General features: G+C 49.2%; 1 protein-coding gene and 1 long non-coding RNA gene across 2 annotated transcripts; both read left to right on the plus strand.

Moving 5' to 3' along the window:
- Positions 1–3516: 3516 nt before the first annotated feature.
- Positions 3517–5547, plus strand: LOC308611962 (Golgi-associated RAB2 interactor protein 4-like; the record flags this gene model as incomplete). Its single annotated transcript, XM_081224163.1, has 1 exon — positions 3517–5547. Exon 1 carries the CDS (start codon positions 3769–3771, stop codon positions 5545–5547), a length of 1779 nt encoding a protein of 592 aa, XP_081080289.1. The 5' UTR covers positions 3517–3768.
- Positions 5548–20502: 14955 nt separating this feature from the next.
- Positions 20503–23184, plus strand: LOC308612009. Its single transcript, XR_014015057.1, has 3 exons — positions 20503–20864; positions 22279–22375; positions 23086–23184. It is a non-coding gene; the product is annotated as an uncharacterized lncRNA (long non-coding RNA).
- Positions 23185–23826: the final 642 nt, after the last annotated feature.

Genomic DNA, 23826 nt, shown 5'->3' on the forward strand with positions numbered 1-23826 from the left:
AATAGTCTACCTAATTTTCTGGAATCTCCAGAGCATATGATTCCTTAGGTCTGGAAGAGAACCAGGGTCCCTTGCTCTTTCCCTGTGCACATAAGTAACACTCACAGGCTGGGAATAAAAACTGGCTACTCTGCCACCAATGCCATTTTTCAGAGAGATCCTCGCTTCCTTGAATGTTCATGCACATGAAGCATGCCTGCTCCTTTGAACTCACGTATAGTTCCTTTAAACTATCACCTGTGACACAGGCATCCTAATTTTGCTGCTTTAACTACATATCAGGGGCAGTTCCTAACCTGCACAGAGCATCTGGGGGAAGTACTGTTTACCACTTCTTTCAGGAGATAATCTATTTTCCTTGTCTTGGTGGAGGGGGATGAATTTCCTTGCATTTACCTTCTGGATGAGCCACCAATCAGCCGTTGTGAAACTTAAGACAGTTTTAAAGCTGCCAATGGACAACAACGAATTAGAGAGGAAGGAAGGGGGAAGTGGCAATGGCAAGAAAAATTGATCTGAGAAATGCATGTAAATCATCAGTGGAACTGTGAGTTCTCTTAACAAATGCATTAAAAATAGTTTTGTTTTCTGTAACCAAGTTTATGTTTCCATACTTTAAAAAGAAAGGATTAATAAGTATTTACCATCAATTTGCTTAGTTCATCTAGTTTCACGTTCGACAGAGAGGGAAACTGGGGCTCTGAAAGAATAAACTTGGATGGGATCTGCCAGAGTCAGACACCTGGTTTGACAAGGTCTTTTCCTTGGGCCACCACCTGCTGGGGTTGTGATGTCACAGTGGCAGGGCATGGACAGCCCACACTCCCTCCTGTCTCCCACCCTCATCCTGTCCCCTGGCCTTTCCCTGAGATCTGGCCTGACGCCTACTTCAGAATAAAGAGCTGTAAAGGGTTCTGGCCCAGGACAGGGCTTCTGGAGTTGAAACTTCCACTTTCTGCCAGGAGCTAAAATGCTATTTCCATCTTTATCTGAATTTCTCCCACGGGCTTTGAAGAAACCCTGAAACCCAAACCCATACCAAGCTTTTCCTCTCTTCCGCATCCCATACTCTTTGGTTGTGTTCAAGCAGTTTCTCCGTGGAGTAAAGTGTTTTCATGGATTTGCCTGAGAAAAAACCTCAGAGGAGGCCAGGTTTGTCCAATGAGGATCCTTTTGAGTTCTCATGGTGGCTCTAACCACAGAAGCTTCTCTATTTGTCTTACCGAAAACTGCTGTCAAGAAGGAATTCACACTGAAGCTTAAAGGGCCAGTTGAAATTAATGCCAATAATAGATGACATTTATTGAGTGAGACAATATGCTCAATACTTTACATGCATTATCTCATTTAATCCTCACCAGCAACTGTTATTATCCCCATTTTACAGATGAAGTGGAGAGCTAGGTAGGATACCCAAGGTCACACAGGTGACCTCTCTAAAGCTGAAAGCTATGTTTTTGAACTAAAAAGGTTCTGAGCAGGAGAGTGTGTGTGTGTGTGTGTCTGTGTGTGTGATAAAATTCACCACTGTAATTTTAGAGTGTACAATTCAGTGGCATTCAGTACATTCACAATACTGTGTAAGCATCACCACTATCTAGTTCCAGAATTTTTCATCACCACAAAAGGAAATCCTGTACTCCCCATTCTCTGCTCCCTCCAGCCCTAGGCAACCACTAATCTAATATCTGTCTCTATGGATTTGCCTCTTCTGGGTATTTCCTATAAATACAATCATACAATACGTGGCTTCTTTGACTGAGTATAATGTTTTCAAAGTTCATCCACGTTGTAACATATATCAGTACTTCATTCCTTTTTATGGCTGAATAATATTCCACTGTATGGAGAGACCACATTTTGCTTATCCAGTCATCTGTTGAGGGACAGGTGTGTGTATTTTTTTTTTTTTTTTTTTTTTTTTTTGCAGTACGTGGGCGTCTCACAGTTGTGGCCTCTGTTGCGGAGCGCAGGCTCCGGACGCACAGGCTCAGGAGTCATGGCTCACGGGCCCAGCCGCTCTGCGGCATGTGGGATCTTCCCAGACCGGCATGTGGGATCTTCCCAGACTGGGACACGAGCCCCCGTTCCCTGCATCGGCAGGCGGACTCTCAACCACTGCGCCACCAGGGAAGCCCAGGTGTGTGTATTTTAACAGAAAGATAGCCTTTACCCTCAAGGAATGAATCTCTATGGTGGGATTTCAAGCATAACATCAAACTGGAGAAAAGAGAGTTGGGAGCAAGGGCCTTTCTCAGAACTTTTAAGTCACAATGTAGAAATCACTTATTCTCTGACTAGCTCTGTGGGAGTGGCAAAGAGGCAGGATGTCTAATGGTACATGCTCCCCACAGGTGTCAAGGCTTCCAAACCACTTCTGCCTGGTAGGGAGGTTACTACAGGACAGCATCTGGCAGGCTCTTGGAATCAAAGCTTACATCTCAGGCTACTCACCCCCCATTTCACTGGGGGAGGACATGTCTTAAGAATAACTAGGTTTCCACACACAGGCTGTTTGCACAAGCATAAAGGAAGGGAGGATCTGAGGGATCCCCTGGATAATTTAATCCCCACATCAGCCCAACTGCTGTCTTGGGTTCTCTCCATGACATATATACACACATTAAAATTAATTATGCAACTTCTAATAAGGCACCAAATAGGTCTTCTTAAAGGTAGTTAAATCAGTCCAGTTTGAAAACATTTGGCTGGGCCAAGCTTTCTTTGTGAGGCTAAGTACTGTAGTGGTTCAGAACAAAGGCTTTAGAATCAGGTAGACCTACATTCAAATAGTGCCTCTGCTACCATTACCTCTGGGAATTTAAACAGGAGATACAACCTCAATTGCTTCACCTATAAACTGGGAACAGTAGTTAACAGTAGCAAACTCACTGGATTCTTACCACCATATGTGAAGAATGCAGCATGGTGCCTAGGAGAAGCAAATTTTAATGTTATTATTAAAAATCACCATCGTCCACGTTTACTGAGATTCTATGAAAGGACAGACTAAGGATCGCCACTGCCAACTCTGCCTTATTCGATACAATTAAACCATGAGCTTAAATGGTTCAAATTGATCCAATCATCTTACATTCCTATAGATTTCATCCAGTAGCTGAATTTGGGGGAGGCAAAGAAAAAGGACCCACACAAAACTTTCCCAGTTGAAGACATTTTTATTTTGGTAACGCACCTGAGTCCCTGGCAGGATGGGCCTGTCCTCCGCGGGGGCAATGGGGTGTTTGGGAGAGGATGGGGGCCCTGCCCTGAGGGGCAGCTGGGGGATGAGGCAAAGGGCTTTGTGACAGTGATAGGTCGCAAAGGGCTTTGTGACAGTGATAGGTCACAAAGGGCATCAGAGGATAAATAGGCTGTGCCAGGGCGTTAGGCTGACAAAGTGGTTACTTCTCTCACTAGGACGGAAGTTCACCACAGCCTCTTGGGGACATAAAAACCCAGAAGCAGAAGTGAGGTGAGGCGGAGGGGAGCCTACCATAACTCTCTACACACTTGAAGAGATTCAGCCTGGGCTCCAGGCGCCCTACAGCGTCCCCGCTGTGATCATCTGTGCCCCTACCCACACCCCTGCCTCTGGGAGACCCTGAGGCAAACGTGGGGGCCTACGGGGCGGGCTTGGAAGACCTGCCGTAGGGCCGCCTGGGTGACGCAGGAGCATCGCAGCTCGCTCTTCTGCCAGTGAGGCCGAGGGAGGGAAGAGCCAGGGAGCCGCCTTAACCGCGCTGCCTGTCCTGATCAAAGACAGCCATGAGTGGGGACTCTCTGCTCCCGTATCACACGGCCCGGAGCAGCACCTGGGTGGACCTGTTCAACACCACCACGGGGAAGCTGGAGCAGCAACTGCACAAGGGCGAATACGACAATTTCAAGTACGCAACGATATTCGAGAGTGACATCATCAAGGTCACGAAGAGGGGAGAAGCGATTGACGTGCACAACTGGGGCGGCATGGTGACCATGGGCATCACATCCACCAGCCCCGTCCTCCCGCTCCCAGACATCACGCTGCTGGCCCGACGGGCCACCGGCTGTGAAAAGCACGCCGAGCGCAGCCAGGCCACCAAGGGCAAGAGCCACAAGGCTGCAAAGACCTTAGAGCTCACCAGGCACCTTCCCTTGGAGTTCGTGAGGATCTCCACTCACAATCGTGAGAAACAACAGCTGCGCGTGAAGCTTGCCACTGGCCGCTGCTTCTACCTGCAGCCGTGTCCCCCTCTGGACGCGCAGGAAGACCTCTTCGCCGATTGGGAACAGCTGGTTTACCTCCTGCGACCACCAGTGGACAGTGAAAGCAACACCTATGCCGATCCACCCTGGGACATGACCTGCATGCCTGTGTTTGAGGAGGAGGACGGGAGGAGCCCGGCTGTGGAGGATTTCCAAAGAAAGGGGCATCAGGACCACGTGAGCGTCAGCAGCCTCCACACGTGCTCTGAGGTGGCCGGGGCCACGTCTGCAGCTTTTGCTGGGGGGCACGGAATCCAACTGGACTCCCACAAGCCTGATACCATGCCCGATGTGGCCACTGCGAAAGCAAAACCTACTACAGGGCTTGACAAAGCGTCAGCATCGCAGTCAACGACAAAGGTGGAGACAGCAGGGGTGGCAGGAGGCACCGCAGCGGGTGCTTTGAGCACGGCAGTGATCAAGTCTCCTGCCGCTGAAGAGCGGAGCACGGCCATAGCAGCCACAGCCAGCGACGGGCCTGGAGGAAGCAAAACCAACAGAGCCACTGGGGACGCTGCCACAACATCCCTGAGGAGCGGGAAAATGGCCTTGGCAGGTGCTGAGAACAATTCAGAGTATGCTTCCAGCACATCCACCAGCCTCTCCCCAGGGGCCGGCATGACTGTGGTCGGAGCAGAACCTACCAGCAAGGCTGTCAAAGCAAGAGCCCACAAGGAGGATGAGGGGACCCTCATCTCAACTTTGCCACAGGAAGGCAAAGTGAGTGAACAGGATGGCAGCTCACAGAGAGTGTCCCAGGCCCGCAAGGGAAGAAGGGAGAGAAGGGAGCACTGGGGAGAGGACAGAGCTCTGACGAGCCCCTCGCTCTGCAGTTCAGTGGAAAGCCACCACAACGTAGCGGGGAGCAAGACAATCCCCAAAGCAGCTGGCCCGTGCTCAGGCGGCCGCAGAGCCACTAGAGATGACCAAAAGGCCAAAGGCCACGGCAGCCCAGGGGGCAGCGAGCAGGCCACTGCTCCCAAAGGCATCAGCCGTGCTCCCATCACCAACGAGTCAAGGACCTCGCACAAATCGGGCAGGAGCTTATCTCCAGCGAGTTCAGGTCCCACCACCAAGAGACTCAGCAGGATCAGCTCTTTCTTCAGGAATATGAGAGCCAGACTTACAACAAAGACAGTGGCCTCATCACACAATAAACCTGGGAGCATCCTGGCGAAGCCAGTGGAAGGGACCCGAATGGAGGCCATCACAGAGACAGCAGAGAGTGGCCAGGGGCTGGAAATCACCGGTGTGACATCTGAGACCGTGGAGCCAGTGACCACTGAAGCCCATCAATAGGACCTAGAGCTGGGAGCTGCAAAGGGGACCAGGGCTCTGGGAAGTACCCCTGGAGAGCCCATTTCAGCTTCCTTACTGCAATTTAAATAAAGAAACATACAGTCTGAGAACGCATGCAGTGTTTTGTCTGAATTTCTAGGTCCCGAAGCCCAGCCGTAGCCTCACAGTGGATTCTGTGATGTCAGCTGTGCCACAGTCTGAGACTCAGTGTTCAGGCAAGGACAGCCTCACCTCACACACATGCTCAGGGCCAACAGCAGTGCTCCATCTGGCCTCCACTCCTTTCTGGCTTTGCCCCCCAGAGCCATGGCTCAAAGTCAGACTATGGTCTGGGAAGCTCTCCTTTACTATCCCCCTATTCTTTTTATAAACGCTTATTCCCCCTGAAGGTCTGTAAACAAAGCAAGAACAGGACCCATGGCTCCTCGGGCTATTCAGTGGACAGAAATAAGGGCGGCAGTATTACCTAGCAATCAGAACTGCAAGTACTCTCATCTAGACTTAGCCGTTCCCTGCCCAGGTATATACCCTGGAGAAACACACATATTTTAAGAAACAACTCTGAGAATGTTTAGAGCAAAAATAACTTAACAGCAAAACATGGGAAACAGCCCAAATTTCCATCAGCACAATTAATACAGCAGGATAAGAAGAGAGTGGAATATTCAATAGTGAAAAATAAATGAGCTACACACATTAGCATAGATCAACTTCTCATCATTTTTAACAACATCAAAAGAATGGGATACAGTTCCACTCATGGAACCATTGTGAAACAAGCTCCAACAATGGATTGCATAGGGTACATGTTTAAAAAAAACGGTAGCTAAAAATGAGGGAAGAGTAAACACAAAACTGAAGACAGTTTTCTCTAGGGTGGAAAGGGTAGGTCAAGGAGGTTGACACAAGGCTGTTAGTGCTGCTGCGAATTGTTCTGTCTCTTAAGCAAGATGGTAGGTACACAGGTGTTGTAGTTTTCACATTTTACTAACTCTGAAATCAGGATGGTCCTACAATCACCGTGGCAGTTGTGATGAAGTTATTGGCCAATGCCTTTCTCTTTTAATCACTTGTATTTATGCACAAAAATGATGTCAGAAAGGCTTGCCATCTTTAAAGTACATTTATTTAAGGTAAAGTACAAGAACACTTGTTTGGTTATTAGGAAAAGAAGGAACGATATGCCTATTTTACAGATGAGAACACTGAGGCTCAGAGAAGGTAGCCTGCTCCAGTCGCACAATGGGATCTTTGCAGAACAGTGATCCACCAGCCCACTTCTTTATGCAAAGCCCTGTCTGTAGTATGCGAAGGAAGCAAGCAAACGAGCCTGAGGTAGGACCAGCACAAGAACCCGAGGCACCACCATTCTTACCATCATGTTCCAAAACTACAGAGATGAGCACCAATTTTACTAGATTGAGGGGAGGGAGGGCTGGGGGCTGGGAGCCGGTTTTCGAACTTCAGTGAGCTCACAGCTCTTAGCTGGCCTTATCTCGAGAGCATCCAGTCCACCCTTGAGCTGTGTCTGGCTCCCAGGCTTCTACCTCTAGCCTCTGGCATGACCCGGGCTGCAGCCAGAAACAGGCTCCCACCTGGAATTCCAGCGTTCACTCCTGGAACGTCCAGCATCCAGTCCTCCTCCAGCCACTAATTCAACTTTTGAATGCCCTGCTCACAAGGGTTTCTCCACACCAAATCTGCAGGAACTTTTTTCTTCTGGGGCTCCAAAACCAAATCCTTAAACCTCACATGAGGGAGAGTATTTGTTAGGTCAGAGCATCCTTGTTGATTGGACCTCCAGTTTGTGACTTCCACAGACGTCATCACGGGAGGCTGGGGAGAGGTCTCTTCTGTTGGTGGACGGAATGGTGGGCACTTGGTGGGGAGCACTGATGAGAAAGGGAGACAGCCCAAGACCTACACATATGCACTGTTTCCCCTGGCCAAACAATGTTCCTGACCCCAGGATTAACCCAGAGCTTCCGAGAAGCCTAGGAGCTTGCAGGGAGCCGCAATTAATGCTTTACTCTCCACCAGCTTTTCCTTGGACCCAAGGTGGAGAAATTACAAAAGGATCACATCACATTCCTTTGATCGTATGATTTCCACACAGGCAAGTGCAGGTAAACACTAGTCTGAAGGAAGAAAATGCATTAAAAATACATGCATAGGGACTTCCCTGGTGGCACAGTGGTTAAGAATCCGCATGCCAATGCACGGGACCCGGGTTCGAGCCCTGGTCCAAGAAGATCCAACATGCCACGGAGTAACTAAGCCCGTGTGCCACAACTACTGATCCTGTGCGCCACAACTACTGAAGCCCGTACGCCTAGAGCCCGTGCTCCACAAGCCACCAAACAAGAGAAGCCTGCGCACAGCAACAAAGAGTAGCCCTCGCTTGCCGCAACTAGAGAAAGCCACGTGCAGCAACCAAGACCCAATATAGCCAAAAATAAATAAATTTATTAAAAAAATCAAACAAACACGTGCATTGCCCTTAGCTGTTTATAAAGTTCTTGAATGTGTGTGCCCCCTTCCGATTCTCACGTCTTTCCATTTTGCAGATAAGCAAACGGAAGTTCAGAGCATTTAAAGGACGTACTCAAGGTGGGAGGTGATGTTGCAGAGAGGGAGCTACCTCAGTGCAACAACTTTCAGACAGTGTGCCACCCCGGTCCCGCACAGAGGTACACAGATGGTGGAGGAGAAAGGACACCACGAGTAATGATCACAACTCTCAGTGACAAATACAATGAGAGACGTGTGCTTGGGGACTGGATCTATTCAGAGGAGGGCTTCTGGGGCATGGGAAGGAGTTATGGGTTAGGGAAGGCTTCACAGGGGAATTGGCACTTTTAAGGATGAATAGGGCTCAGCCAGGTGAAGGAAGTATGAAGAGAAGGGTAAAGGTGGGTGAGGGGTGGGAGATGATCAGGCCACAGGAAAGAGTGTGTGCAAAGTACAAAGGTTTGAAACACCACGGTGTGTTGAGCAACTACAAGTATTTCAGTACTACTGGTTGGAGGGCAAGAGAGGAGGGACGTGAGGCTGGAGAATCAGGCAGCTGGGTCTTGGGGAGCCTGGGGTACTATTTGAGTGTCTGGGACTTGGGGAACCACTGAAGGCCAGCATCTGATGGGAGTAAGATCTCTCTGGCTCCAGGGTGGAGAGTTGATGGGCAGGGGACTGTCTGGAGACACGGGGTCCCCCAGGAAGCCACTGCATTAATCCTGGCAGAGTCGGGGAGCCCCGAACCTGGGTGGCACTGGGGAGACAGAAGGGGGCGGAGTCAGGAGGTGTTGAAGAGATGGAACAGGACAATTTTCCAGCCCACATCCTGAAAGACGGGGAGCTCATGGTGTAGGTCTAGCCCTTATCTAAAGGTAGTGGAACTGACAAAAGTGGAGGTGACTTGCCCCTGTGGCGGCTACTGGTCAGTAGAGTGGGTGGCCAGAAGGGAGGCTCACGGGAAAGCAAGGAGTAATGTGTTAAGATAGAAAACAACAGCTGCTAGACAGCTAAGGGTAAAACATCAGGATAAGGCAGCCAAGGCGGGCAGTGGGGCTTCAGCACTTGGAGAGGGGCAGAATCCCTGAGCAGTTCCTTGTCTATCTGGGCAGTACTCCCCACAGCGCCCTCCTCCCCTGGGCAAAGGGTCGCCCCAGAGAGCCCCTTGTGGCCACATGCTGGTACTGCAGGTTGGCGCTTGAATGAGGGGAGTCAGCACTGAGGCTGAGTCACCGTGACCCCTTCCCTCTGACACACCACAATTAGTCTAATGCCAACCCCAAAGGTGTGAGCTAGGGGAGGTGAGGGGGTCTGGGCAATGAGGATGTGTCTCATCCAGGCGGCATGGCTCCAAGCCCCTGGCAGTGGAGTGGCAGAGTTTGAAATGGCTGAAAGGTCCCTGAGAGGCTGGGGATCCGGACCCAAGGGGACAATGAGTGACCACCAAGAACAGGGGTGGAGTTAGTGCCAGGGTCCCTCTGCAGGATGGAAGTCCTTTGAGAAATAACTGTTGAGCATCTACTGTGGGCAAGATAGGAAATCAGGGACCATGAGGATGTTCACATACACACACACACACACGCTTGTAACACAAATCACAGTGTGGTAGTGGCCTCAGTGTATAGAAAAAGGCTGCACAGAGAAGTGGAGGGCTTAGCACAGGGATGGCAGGCTGAGTGCTCTGGCAGAGGGAATGGTGTGATGGAGAGAGAGAAGGGCTTGGGAGATGTTCACAGATGGCAGACAAGTGCAGTGTGCCCAGGGTGTAATGTGCTCGGGAGACGGAGTGGGGTGTTCGGTGGGAAATGAGGCGAGAAATAGAAGTAAGGCCACAGCATAGAGGAGGGACCCAGAATGCTGCACAACTCCCCTGAACCCCATGATCTTCATTACTGCAAATGGGACCTGTACCCCAGCGTGAGGCATGTGCAGAGTTGGTTTCTCCAGGAGCAGAAGGCCAAGGGAAGCCTAGACTCTCCCCCTTTGCCAGTTCGGAGAACGTGAAACGGATAATGGAGGCCCATGACTTCCCACACTCTCTCTAAGAGGACATTATCCCACAGGTGTGCTGAGGTTGATACCCCTCATCCTGGGAGCACCTGGAGGACCAGCCCACTTGGCTTTGGTTGCCAGGAGCCCCATCTGGTACCCCAGTGTGTGCCATTCCAACGTTGTCATTTTCTGCACGTGCCACGGCCTGTGAAAGGTTGGGAAACATCTTTCTGGACATGCACATGCATGTACATGATACACTTTGCAGGTGAACTGTGAGTGCAGCAGCAAGGAGCTGCTGAGAAGTACCTTCCCTGGAGAGCTAGCCTGCTCCCCACAGCTTCAGCTGATGCTCACGTCACCCCTCTTTTCTTTTCCCTCTGACACTTTCACAGTCCCAGGACCCTGCCATAATGCAATATACACTGCTTCAAGGGAAAAACAAGAACAAATATATTGCTTTTCATAAAACTAAATTAGTTTTTGAAAGGTCTATCCTTGGCTTTGAGATCATGTCCTGCCTCCTTGTTTCTTTTTTTTTTTTTTTTTTTTTAATTAATTTATTTTTGGCTGTGTTGGGTCTTCGTTTCGTTTCTGTGCGCGGGCTTTCTCTAGTTGTGGCGAGCGGGGGCCACTCTTCATCGCGGTGCGCGGTCCTCTCACTGTCGCGGCCTCTCGCTTTGCTAAGCACAGGCTCTAGACGCGCAGGCTCAGTAGTTGTGGCTCATGGGCCTAGCTGCTCCGCGGCATGTGGGATCTTCCCAGACCAGGGCTCGAACCCGTGTCCCCTGCATTGGCAGGCGGGCTCTCAACCACTGCGCCACCAGGGAAGCCCCCTCCTTGTTTCTTAACATTTTATTCTGAAGTGCAGTTGACCCTTAAACAACACGAGTTTGAACTGCTCGGGTCCACTAAAACTTGGATTTTTTTTTTACTAAATACATACTACAGTACTACACAACCTATGGTTGGTTGCACCCACAGATGTGGAACCGCGGATTCAGAGGGTCAACTGTAAAGTTATATACAGATTTTCACCTGGGGGCGGGGAGGTTCCTAACCCCTAGGTTGTTCAATGGTCATTTTATAATATTCATGCAAGAAAGTGTGCCATCGTAAGCATACCACTCGATGACATTTCACAAGATAAGCAACCCCACGAAACTACCACCTGGCAAAGAATCAGAGCATCGCTGCACCTCTGGAAGTGCCCCCTTGCAGTCACTCAAGGGTAACCACTACCCTAGCTTCCAACACCATAGATGAATGGTGTTGGCTTTTCAACTGTACATAGTGGAATCACATAGTATGTACTCTTTGCCTCTGGTTTCTTTCCCTTAACATTATATTTATGAGGTTTGTGCATGACTTTCCTGGCGATCGTCCATTTATTTTCACTGCTATACAGTATTCCACTGTGTGATGATACTATAACGTATTCTGTTTTGATTTAATCTATTATTAGTTCGAGGCTATTAAAAATAGTGCTATTACGAACATTTATATACAGATCTGTTGGTAAAAATATACATAAATTTCTGTTCGGCATATACATAGGAATGGAATTGAATATATGCATGTGTTCACCTTCTGATTATACTGCCAAGCTATTTTCCTTCCAAAATGACTGTGGAAATAATAATTCCCACCAGGAATGTGTTAAAGTCCTGGTTGTTCCACATCCTTGACAACATTTGATACTGTTTAGCTCTTTCCTTTTAGCCATTCAGGTGGGATATAGTGACTTTTCTCCGTTTTTCATGGTAAAAGTATACTTAAAAATATATAACTGGGCTTCCCTGGTGGCACAGTGGTTGAGAGTCCGCCTGCTGATGCAGGGGATATGGGTTCGTGCTCCGGTCCAGGAAGATCCCTCATGCCGTGGAGTGGCTGGGCCCGAGAGTGGCAAGGCCGCTGAGCATGCGCGTCCGGAGCCTTTGCTCTGCAACGGAAGAGGCCACGACAGTGAGAGGCCCGTGTACCGCAAAAAAAAAAAAAAAAAAAAAAATATATATATATATATATATATATATATATATATATATATATATATAATATGGCGACCTACAGAAAATTGTAGTTTTGTTGTAATGTCCTTAATAGGCAAAAGTTAAAGTTGTTTCCAAATTAATTTTGAAATTTCACACATCTCTGAAATCTTTAAAGTCTTTTTTATACATTTGTAAGGATTTTTCATTGCAAGGGAGCTTATATTTTTAAACATCCCCTAACATCCTGTGCCAGTACCTTCTGCTTTATAACAAGCTACCCCAAAGCTTTGTGGATTAACACAACAGTCATTTTCTTATATTTTATAGATTCTTCTACATGAGAAATCTGGGTAGGACTCAGTGGGGTGAATCTTCTCCTCCTCGTGGTTATCAAGAGAGGTTGGTCAGTAGTCTGGCCTGGAGAGTCAAAAGTAGCTTCATCCACGTGTCTGGTGACTTGAGGGAAATGGCTGGAAGTTGGGCCTCAGCTGGGACTGTCAACGGGAATGCCTACATGTGGCCTCTCCAGCACGATGGTCTCAGGTAGTCAGATGGCTTCCCTCAGATCGAGTGACCCAAGATGACCAAGTGGAAGCTGCTTCTGACTGAGCCTCAGAAGTCACCCAGCGTAACTTCTACCACATTCTGTGGTTACAAGCAAGTCGTAAGGCCAGGCCAGATTTGAAGGGAGAGGAACTAGACTCCACCTCTTGACAGGGAAATGGCAAGATCACGATGCAAAAGAACATGGCGGGTGGCAATATCATTGTGGCCCTCTATGGAAAATAGTTTGCCACTTCCCAACCCTACCCCCACCCTAACAAAGTAAACCTGGCCCGGATGTGCCCGAGGAGCCCTGAGGTAACTGTGGTGGCCCCCTTAGCCCCCAGGCTTATGCTCTTCCCTCTTCCCCATTTTCACTTTATTTTTCCACTCCCCTCTCTTCCTCTCCCCTATCAGTTAGCTAAACTCACAAGGACTCCCACTGAACCTTTCTTAGCCCCTTCCTCCCCATCTCTCCCCACATACCTTCAGGCTCTTTGTCCTCTTTGAGTGATAGATTACTGGAACACCTAGAGCCATATCAGGTCAGGCCCAGAAGGATCTTGACTAATCCCACGTGCACTTTACCAATGAGGAAGTTGAGGCCTAGATAGGAAAGGGTCCTTCTTCAAGTAAGTAGCAGAGTTCTGGCTAGCACAGCACAAAATACAGCTTCCAATAGGTCTTAAAGAATGTCAACACTTGCTTTCCACTTTGGACTTCCTGAAACTAAAGCCACTCATTTCTGTTTCACGTTCATTGCCTCACCATCACAATGTCCTTTTGGCCTCTTGGTTCAGGAGTGAAATCAATGCTGGTAGGCTTCTGTGCCCAGAGAGGCCTGTCCCAGCCCTGGCCTGGGTCTCAGCCTTCAGAGATGGATGGGGGGAGGGGGGAACACAGATACAGCAAGTTGGGATCCATATAACCAGCCCCCCTCCAACTACCTCATTGTACCCCAGACACAAGTAGCTTCTTTTGATCCCAAAGTCCAGGAATTCTCTGAATTCAAGAATCAACTAGCAGCCAGTTTTGAAATTTTTTGGGCATCCAGGATTTAACTTAGGGTGGTGATGACTGAAGCCAGGCTGAGGATAAACTGGAGGTGATGTAAAACAAGAAGACACAACTCTTAAGGCCAGGTCCAAGAGACAACAACCCTGTTACATTAAAGTCTATTTCCTCCGTTCGCTTCAAACAAGTGGACTATGGTACCCAGAGTAGGGATCCCCGGCTGGGCTATCAGACATCCCATAGCATCAGCAGCTGGATCTTCTTTTTTTTGGGCCGTGCCTCGAGGCATGTAGGATCCTAGTTCCCCAGCCAGGGACTGAACCCTTGCCCCCTGCAGTGGAAGCATGGAGTCCCAACCACTGGACCACCAGGGAATTCCCAGCAGCTTGATCTTGAGGGAAGAGCAAGGGCTGGAGAAAAAGCAGGCAGCTGGCACGTTGCTCTGGGATCTGAGTAGCAATGATGTGGAGCACAGCCTGCTAAGAAGCCTCTCAGAACTCTTTGTAATCCACCAGCCCAGTGCTTTTGGCCACAGAGAGCAGTTCTGCAAGTCGGTGATAAGCTGAGAGCGGGACACAGGTGTGCTGTCAGGCAAGTCACCTTAGGCCAACAGTGAGAGTCCCCAAGGCTGTCTGAGTGCCCGGGACAGAGGGAGAAGTGGCATCTGTGGAGGACTCTGTTGAGAAGAAGGGATTGAAGTAATTCTTTTCAATTGGTACAGCCTGTAACCCCCTTTAGGGGAGTGGCCATGTCTTATTGTTTCTGAGTCCCCAGGTGCAGCACACATATTAGAGGCTCCATAAATGTTTGTTATAAAGACCTACAGTCACCAGTCCATCCCTCATTCTCCTGCATCCAGGCACAACGGTGACCTTCCACAGTCCCTGCTCCCCTCCTTCCAGCAGCCCTCTGCCAGATCTAAGTGATGGGAGGCCCAGGACATGGAGAGAGACCATTAATAATGTTCAGTCCCTTCTTGCTCACAATGCCAGGCCCTCCCCAGGGGCCTTCTATTGGGAGTGGTAGAAAAAAGTCACGAAGGGTCCCATGCCTTTCTTTCTTGCTGGGGTCCCTTTCTCCAGCCAAATGAATACAGGAGCCATTTCTTTTCCTTCATACTCCCCTGCTGGAGGGAGAAAAAAAAAAGGAACCATCATCAGCTAACAGTGTTATTTCCTAGCCTGTGGTTGGCCAGAGCCCATGCCTGGCCCTTGTCCACACGGTCTGCTGCTGTGGCTGCATCAGCTTGAGTAGAAATTGTATGAGCAGCTGCCACACTGGGCACAGGGCCAAGAAATTAGCAGCCCACCCCGTGTTTCTCTCCAAGTTCTGCAATCTTTTTCACTGCATCTCATTTGGGGCTGCCGCATATGATAATGTTTGTATCGATTGAGTGCTTCCTCTCAGACAGCTGCTGTTCTAAGAACTCTATAGGGATTATTGTGTTTAGCTCTTTCTCCACAGCTCTATGAAGTAGGCAATGTTATTCCCATTTTACAGATGAAGAAGCTGAGGCACAGATGAGTTCACATACCTTACCCAAGATCCCCAGTGGTGGAGCCAGGATTAAATCCCAAAGGGTCTGACACCGAAGTCCACACTCCTGACCCCACCATGGGCTGACTCCATGGAGTGCATGGCCTTAGAAGGTATGAGACCCTGAACTATGGAGAGTAGCCAGCCTACAGCCAGCAGTCAATAAACTCCGTGGCTTAGAGACATGTGTGGTACTTAGGACAGCGGGTACTGCACCAGGTGCCAGCCTTGCCCGGCTGTGAGGGCCACTCCACCTCCCTCTGCTCCTCTGCCAGGCAGCACCCTTCATTCAGCTTCAAGAGTGTCGTGGCCACCGGGGAAATGAGTGGTATTTGCGGACGGGGTACCTTGCTCCTTCTTCTGGAAAAACAACCCAAAGTCCTGTCCTGCTGTCATCTGTCTCATCTGGAACCACTTTAATATCTGTCATCTGCGCTTTCAGGCTGTGACACCTCAGAGACCCAAGGGATGACTTTCCAGACCCCAGCAAGAAACCCCGGGCTAACACCCGCCTGGCGAGAGAGGATGGAAATGGCTCCTGGGAAACCCGCCTGGCCACACGCTCTCTAGGACCGTTAGCTTGCTAGCTAACAAATGTCCACCGTGTGCCATCCTAACTGGCCATGCAGTGCTCGCCACCAACTTGCCTCTACTTACCCACCCACTCTTGCTCCTTCTTCCCTCTTCCCTTTGTCCCCGCTCCACGGGCTGTCTCTGTCTCCACTGAAACGCTCGGTCTCACTGGGACCTTCCACATCTGCTCCCACTCCTTCCCCCAGCTTCGCTCCCTTCTGACCTTTACTCAGATCTGAGGATGCCTCCTCCCACCGGCCCACGTTGAGGACCTGCAGGCCAAGGGGAGACGGAGCCTCCTGCCTACAAGTCAGGGCTGCCGCGCTCTCTCTGGGGATGACGCTGCCTCCCTCATCACCTCCCTGGGGCACAAAAGCTGAGTCCTTTTGTGTTAATTCCCTGGGTTGCTTTCGTGGCATGCTAACTTATGCAAACGAAACACAAATGAGTATAGAAAGCTATGTGACCCTGGATTTACTGGAAATCAGCAGCTCCCCTGATGGGAAGACTTAGGGAAATTCTGGAATCTACTTCCCAAGAGAAATTTAAAAATAGAGTGGCCTCCAGTTGGGGTTTGGGGAGGGATGTGGCTGGAAGTCATTCAGAGAAAGAAGCACAGTCTGGGTTCCCCGTCATTAGTAAGTGACCCAGCAAAAGTCAGAGGAAGAGAAAGTATCTGGCTGCCAAGCCTTCCCCCCTTCTCCTCTCCTGGCTCTGAGCTCTGGTTCAGCCCCGTGCCCTGCCAAAACCTGCCAACGGGGCACACAGTGGAGGGCAGAGCACCCCAGGCATGACTGCGTCTCTGAAACAAGGCATCATTTACATCCCAGTCCCCATGACAACATGCTGCTATTCTCCTCTCTTCTTGCATCTCCTACATTGACCCCCTTCTACTTGTCCTCATTGGGTATGGCTGGTCAAGTGAACAGAATGTTCTGCAGCCTGGCCAGAGTGGTTAGGCAGCAGTCTGGATGTTCCAATAAAGAAGACCTCAGAGGATAGCTCTGGGGTAGGTCAACTCAGGCACGAAGCCTTAGGCGCCTCATTTGCAGGAGGACCATTCCAAGAAAGGACAGGAGAGAAGAAGGTGGCCCCAGAAGCAACAGCTTCCATTCTTCTGCCCCTAGGCTGGGAGGTGCGGAATAATTCCAAAAGGTAGAAACTGATGTTTTCTTAAAGATTTCAAGAGAAGAAAATATTTTTTCCAAAATCTTTCCAACAGACTACTAAGCGTCATCAGAATGTTTTTACTTATATTAACATAATTGCTTGGTGCTGCCATGGAAGTCATTTTCTTCTGGTTCTTTCCTCCAGGTAACTAGAGTACAGATGCTTCTGGTTTTTAAGGTAATACTCCAGCAAACCCTTAACACATGTCATGAAAAGACCTTAAGACAAACTCCCCCAGGATTCAGGGACCGCCTCACTGTTTCGCTGAAAGGAGATGATCCAAACTGAACCCTCCACTCCAGGGGACAGGAGCTGTGTTCTCATCTGTGTTCCCCTAACTTGGTAGAAAGTTTGTTGAAGGCCAAAACTTTCAACTAGTCAGTATTTGGGGCGACTCAGCGGAAAGAAAACATGCTCTTCCATATATGAAAAAGGGAAGGGCACACTGTGTATCAAGCATGTTATATATATTATATCTTTTAAGTCTTACAACTATCCCAATACATGTGTATCATTCCCATTGTACAGATGAAGAAACTAAGGCTAAGAGTTAAAGGCATTTGCCCAAGGTCACAGAGCTGATGAATGGGTCTGGCAGAACCTTCTACTGCTCATTAGTATCCATTTTCTCCTTTTCTTTCTAGGCACGTCTTAAACTATATTTCCTGGTTCTCTTGCTATTAGGCTGACTGCATTACTGAATTCTGCCTGTGAAATAGGGACAGAAGTGATTTTGCCACTTCCGGTCCTAGTGTGTAAAAACCTTGGTCCATCGTGCCCTTTCCCATCGCTATCTGGATGACCCAGGGCACCGGGAAGCCATAGAGATGGGAGGAGCTTGCTCCCTCAGTGACTACATGGAACACAGCACCCTTCACCTTGTCCTCTGCTACCTGCACTGGACTGTGACTTGGATGATGTAAACCTTCACCGTGTTAATCCACTAAGAGTTTAGTTTGTCCTGACAGCATGGTGAAGGCAAGATCTAAGACCAAATCCATCAGACTCTAAAGACCATCGTCTCTCATTAAGACATATTGCCACAAATACGGCAGAAATATAAAAGCCCATCTATAAAATATTATCTAATCTCACAGTTCACCTCTCTCCCACCATGCCTCTCCCACAAACAAGAATTAGATTCCTAAAGAGTTTAGAGGAAACTGGGTAAACAAAAACATAAAATCAAGCAAGCAATCGACAAATATTTGTTGACTGCACACTACCTGCCAAGCATAGACAAATCTGCTTTTGTTGTCACCTTGAGGTCATGAACTCTGCCCTTTGCTCTCCCGGATGGGAGGGGAGCAGAGGACAAGGTGGGAGGCAAGCCTATGCCTGTTCTTTTCAGCAATGAGATTCTCCTTGGTTCTCCCAGTGTGTTAATAAGCTACCTGGGGAGTGTCTGATTTTATGCCTGTTCTTTTCAGCAATGAGATTCTCCTTGGTTCTCCCAGTGTGTTAATGAGCTACCTGGGGAGTGTCTGATTTTATGTTTGAGAAGAAGAATAGACTTTCGATCTGAAAAACATTTTTTTATATTTAACATACATTGGGACTTCCCTGACGGTCCAGTGGTTAAGACTGCACTTCCACTGCAGGGGGCGCAGGTTTGATCCCTGGTCAGGGAACTAAGATCCCACATGCGTGAACACAATAAAAACACTGAGCATTAAAAAAAGGAATGTAACTATATATTCAAAGGAGATTTTTTAATTCTTTTAAAAATAAAATAAAATACATTATTTTCCTGAAGTTTCACATTTTACAGATGGGCAGATTGAGACTCAGAGAAGCTTAGAAACAGCCCCAGGCCACAGTGACAGAAGTTAAATTTGAACTCAGCTTTGTCTGATCCCAAAGTCCTTGCTCATTGCACTATGCCAGTGTTTCTTAAACTGGGCTGCTCTTCAGAATCAACAGGGGAATAGTTAAAACACAGATTCCTGGGCTTGGCACCAGACTCCCAAATCACTGACCTGGGGCAGGCCTTAGCAATCTCTCTTCGCACACACCCCAGGCCTGAGTGAAGACCAGCCAAGTTTGGGATCCACTTCTCTGCACCTCGCAGTGGGAAAGCTAAGAGGGTACGTGGATGCCAAGGGAGCGGAGGGGAAGAGAACAGAAGGGGGCCTTCTATGGCCTTGTCCAGGGCTGGCCCTGCTCACAGTTGAGATCCTGGCCATGAGACCCAGAGGACAATTAACGAAAGCAAGAAAAGGCCTTTTGACTCAGCTGTTTTCCTTACATCTCTGCTGGGCGAAGAGGGTATCATGCCTGTGGAATTCTGCTGCATCCACAGGCATCTCCAGACCTATTTTTTAAATTCGCCAAGAATGAAGAAAGAAAAGTCTGCCAAGGTTCAGAATATGCTAGTCATTTTCCTGATTCAGTAAAACTGCCTTGATTTAGTGTTCATTGCTTCCAAGCCTGTGCTCTCTGGGAGGTGGCTGGGATGAAACTGACTGCCACACTATCTTGGAAGCCAATTTATGAAGAATGGAGACAACACCGGCAGGAGGGTACTGTTTAGCCGTGAGGAACTGAATGGTTACTTGAAGAAACATTTTAGCATATCTGTATATATCAATAGGCGCTACAGGAGCTCTGCTGGGGAACAGTAATAACGGCTGCCATTAACTGAGAGCTTAGTTTGTACATAGGCTGACCCTATAATTTATCATCCAAACTGAGCAATTGTGAAAGTGAAAGTTGGGAGAGCTATTAATAATTTCACCAGGACAAGGGTAAACCAGAATATCCCAAGCAAACTGGGATGTGTGATCACTCTATCCAAAACCCTGAGCCAAATGGGTTTCAAATTCAGACTTTTAAAAGATTTTATAGTTAATACTGTACTTGTGTTTGTATCACACACACATACAAATACCCTAGAGGGATCCAGGGCAGCACCTCATGATCAAACATTATATTTCTGCAGCAAATATATGAATATTCACAAGAGGGATAAACAGACACTTCAGGTCAAATTCTGCCAGCCAGTGATTTCTAAAAAATACTTGTTTTCAGAAAAAATTTTTTTTCAAATTGTGGCAAGGGCTTGTGGACCTGTACCAAGAGCTTTAAGTACTTTCCATAGTGTGGCAGAGATGCTAGCTGTCCCACTGTAAAGGTCCTCCCCTTCTCTGATAGTAGGTAAGTGCGCCCATGGTCCTCTGGAATAAAGACTACATTTCCCAGTGTTCCTTGAAGCTGGGTGTGGTCATGTGACTGAGCTGTGGCCAGTGAGATTTGTAAGTGGAAAGATGTGATCAGGACAACCCACAAGTACAGGTACAGATGTACCTGTTGTTGACAGAGGGCATCCATTCTGATTAATTGAAATCCATGTTGTAAATACTTTGAAAATGACTTCTGGTGTGCAAAAACTTCTAGGAAGTCTCTTTAGAGAGATGGGTACGCTCTTCTCCCCCCTCCCTCCTCCCTCCTCCTGGCTGGAGTGTGGACATGATGGTTGGACCTTGAGCATCCACATCACTTTTGACCACGAAGCTGAGGGCCACAGCTTCTGATGAACCAGGAAGCTGGTAGGATCTTGGGTCTGGATAACTCCCTGGATGGCCTACCTCTGGACTGTTTATGTGAGAAAATAAAACCTTTTTGATTTACGGCACAATTCATTTGTACTTTCGGTTACTCACAAAGGAACCTGTATTCTAGGATTTGCTCTTGGCCATGCCTCAAACTCTCAGATGGTGATCATGTTTATTTCTCATTCAAAGGCCTGCAAGTGGGCTGCGGTGGCTCTGCTTCAGACTGCGGGTCGTGTTCACATCTGCTCCACGCGTCTCTGAATTCTGGGACTAGTGGACGCTCAGGACGTGCTCTGTGTGTCAGGGTGAAGCTCAACCACACGAGCACATTTACAGCTTCTGCTAATGTTATGCTCCATTCCTTTGGCCAAAACAAGTCACAGGACAACCCAACATCAAGGGGAGGGGACGAGGATAAAGTGAACACCTGCAGGTGATCATCTACAGAACTGATGCACGTGTGACCCCGTCCTACTGCCGCACATGCTCCAGGGGCTTCCAGGCATCACCCCTAGCATCGCGGCGAGCCAGCCGCTTCTCCTGATCACTTCCCATAGTTCCTGGTATGCTGCCCTCCCCACCCCTAACCCCCAGAGGGCACTACCAAGGGGAGGGCCACAGGACAAGATGTCCTCCTGTTTGGTGTCCCGTCTCTGTGCTCTCCTCAAGACCACACACCAGGCTACGCCAGCGCACCTGAGGGAGAGGTTACGCGGGGGACCCTCCTACCTCACATCTGTGTCTGTCTCCCAGGGGCCTCCTTCTTCCGAACCTCCTCCGATAGTTTCCACCCTGTGCTGTGTGCAGCCCCTGCCCCACAACCAGGGAGAGCCAGGGGACTTCTGGAAACGTCCTCAGAAGAGTAAGGAAGTGCATTTCCCACAAACCTCTCCTCGGGCCTTACTGTGCAACCCCAGGTCTCACCCCCGCCAAACAGTAGCTGTTTGAGGAGAGGTTGAAGTAAATTAGCCTCAGGCACACCCAAAAACCTGAAAGAAAATACCGAGAGAAGCTGGGGGGAGGGGGTGGATGCTTGGGTGTGTTGCCCACTCAGCCAGTAGGGAGCTGGGTTTGAGGGAAGAACAGATGGGCAGATTTTGCCACTAACTGGCGGTGTGACCACCGGCAACCCCTTTTCCAGGCCTCCATGTCTTTCTTTGTTAATAGAGGGGGTTATTCTTGATGGCATTTAAGGTGTCTTCCAGTTCTGCCAGGTTGTGACCTAAGGGGGAGGGAATGGGAGGGAAGAGCCAGAGGGTGCGTGTCTGGAAGGACACACTCGGTGAGGCCCAGGGAGCTGGGCTAGCATGAGGCTGAAGTTCATGTCCTTTGGCCCTTTTCAAATTGTAACGCCCTTACCTGCCTCTGGGACCCATTCAGGGCCATGGTCTAAGGTCACAAAAACTGCCCCCAGCAGGGGGATCCATTGGCACTGACTACAGTAGGATGACACCCCTGGGTGTTGTAGCAGCTCAGGCCTCAGCGCTCACCACTCCCTGCCTTAAGGTCCGGCAACTCTAAACTACCTTTAGTTCCCAGCACACACCTGGTGACTTTTGGCCTCCAGGCTCTTACTTGCGCGGTCCCCTCTCCCTGGGATACCACTGTCTCTTGATCTCCTGTCCCCCAACCCCACCTTGCCCGGACAATGCCTCCTCATCCTTTGCAATTCAGCTTCATCCCCACCCAGGTTCAGGGCTCCTCCACATTGCTCCTGTCTGTAATCCTTCATCATTGCACTCACTCCTATCTGCTTGTGGAACTGTCCTGCCCTACTAGACTCTGAGCTTGTTGAGGGCAGAGACCATGTCTTATACGTTTTCTTTCATGCTCTTTATCTTTCATAGCACCTGACACATGACAAATGAGCAATCTATGATTGACGAATGAATGAACGAACGAACTGGGAAAGAAAAAAGCTGGAAGGAATGTCATACATGGATGGTAAAGACTACCTTTAGCTTCCCACCCCTTCTATTTGCTACACACATCACATCTGTAGTCCAGGGAAATCACGCTGAATAAACACCAGAGGTGGCCTTTAAGCCAGGAAAAAGAGATCGCCAAGGGAAGAAGCACTGTGTCTAACTGGAGGGAAATAAACGCCGTGCCTTAATGATGGTGGGGGAGAGAGTGAGTTTGGGGTGCGAGGTCTAGGAGGGGCAGGACAGTCAGGAAAGAAGTCTTTGAAGAAAGCAGGCCTTCACGGGATCATTGAGAAGGTTGGGTTTGGTGGGCAGGTGGAAACTGAGCTGCCACACATCCATGGCTGCACCTGGGCAAGGAAGAGGCTCTGAGGAGGAAATCTGAGTGTGTGAGGGGTATGTGAGGGCGGAGTGAGAACTTCAGCTGGGTTCCTGAGTCACAGAGGAATCCAGGTGGCAGAAGGAGGGTGGGCTCCCCTTCTCCCCTCTCTCACTCCTCTTTGGCTGTGCAGGGTTGCCTCAGGCCTGGTGATGTGAGCACAGGGGTCAATCCCTCCCGTGGAGCTCCTGGTAAGAGACTTTGTGATGGTCCCTCAGGAGGCTACTTAGTGGGCCACATAAGCGGCGGGGCGGGGGGCGGGGTTTAAAGAAGATGATGAAAATTGCATAGTGATTAGATAGGAATATTCTAGTCAGGAGTTTTACTGATAAGAGAATGTTTCTTTTTAGATGATCTGACAACCACCATTGTTGAGTTTCTCCGCCACGGTTGAGTGTGCACCGGGAGGAAAGATATTAAATACCTGAAGCATCTAAATTGTAATGGATGTAGGAAAGGACATTTGACGTGCCCTAAGCTGATGATCTCCACCCCGGTGGGCCCCCAAGAAGAGGGGACCTCGTCTGTCCCTAAGTGTAAGCAATGACTCGAACCCTGAAGTCTCCCGCAAAGAGGTCACTTAGCACCAATTAAAATCCAGGCCCTTACCTCAGCAGACTCCGTGGCTTCATCCTCTCCAGAAGCAGGAACAGCCGGCAAAGGATTCTTAAGGCTGACTGGACTGTCACCAGGACCCAATTTCACTTCCACGCACATCGCAGGAGGTCAGCGCCAACTTGGGGCACAGCCCACGCACACGGTTTACGCTGTGTGCGCAGGTGCGGGTGCGGGTGTGCGCATGCGTGGGTGGACCGTGCGCATGCGCGGGTACGAGTGTGCGCATGTGCATCGCTAGCTGTTCGCACTCTTGCTGCCTCCATTCCACCGTCCCAGACCCGGGTCTCCGCATTCAGGGCTGATGAAACATGGCTGTGTAAACTTGTATTCAACTCATTTTAATTGAAGGTCCTGCGGATGACCAGAAATTTTGCCTCAATTCAATAGAACTTGTAAAATGCAAGAACACCTGCTTCTCTCCGCCTAACGAACTCAACCCATTGCCAAGTCACTGGAGATGTAACCTGGGCCCC

The sequence above is a fragment of the Mesoplodon bidens genome, assembly GCF_964165515.1.
Source record: "Mesoplodon bidens genome assembly, chromosome: 2".
Lineage (NCBI taxonomy): Eukaryota > Metazoa > Chordata > Mammalia > Artiodactyla > Ziphiidae > Mesoplodon > Mesoplodon bidens.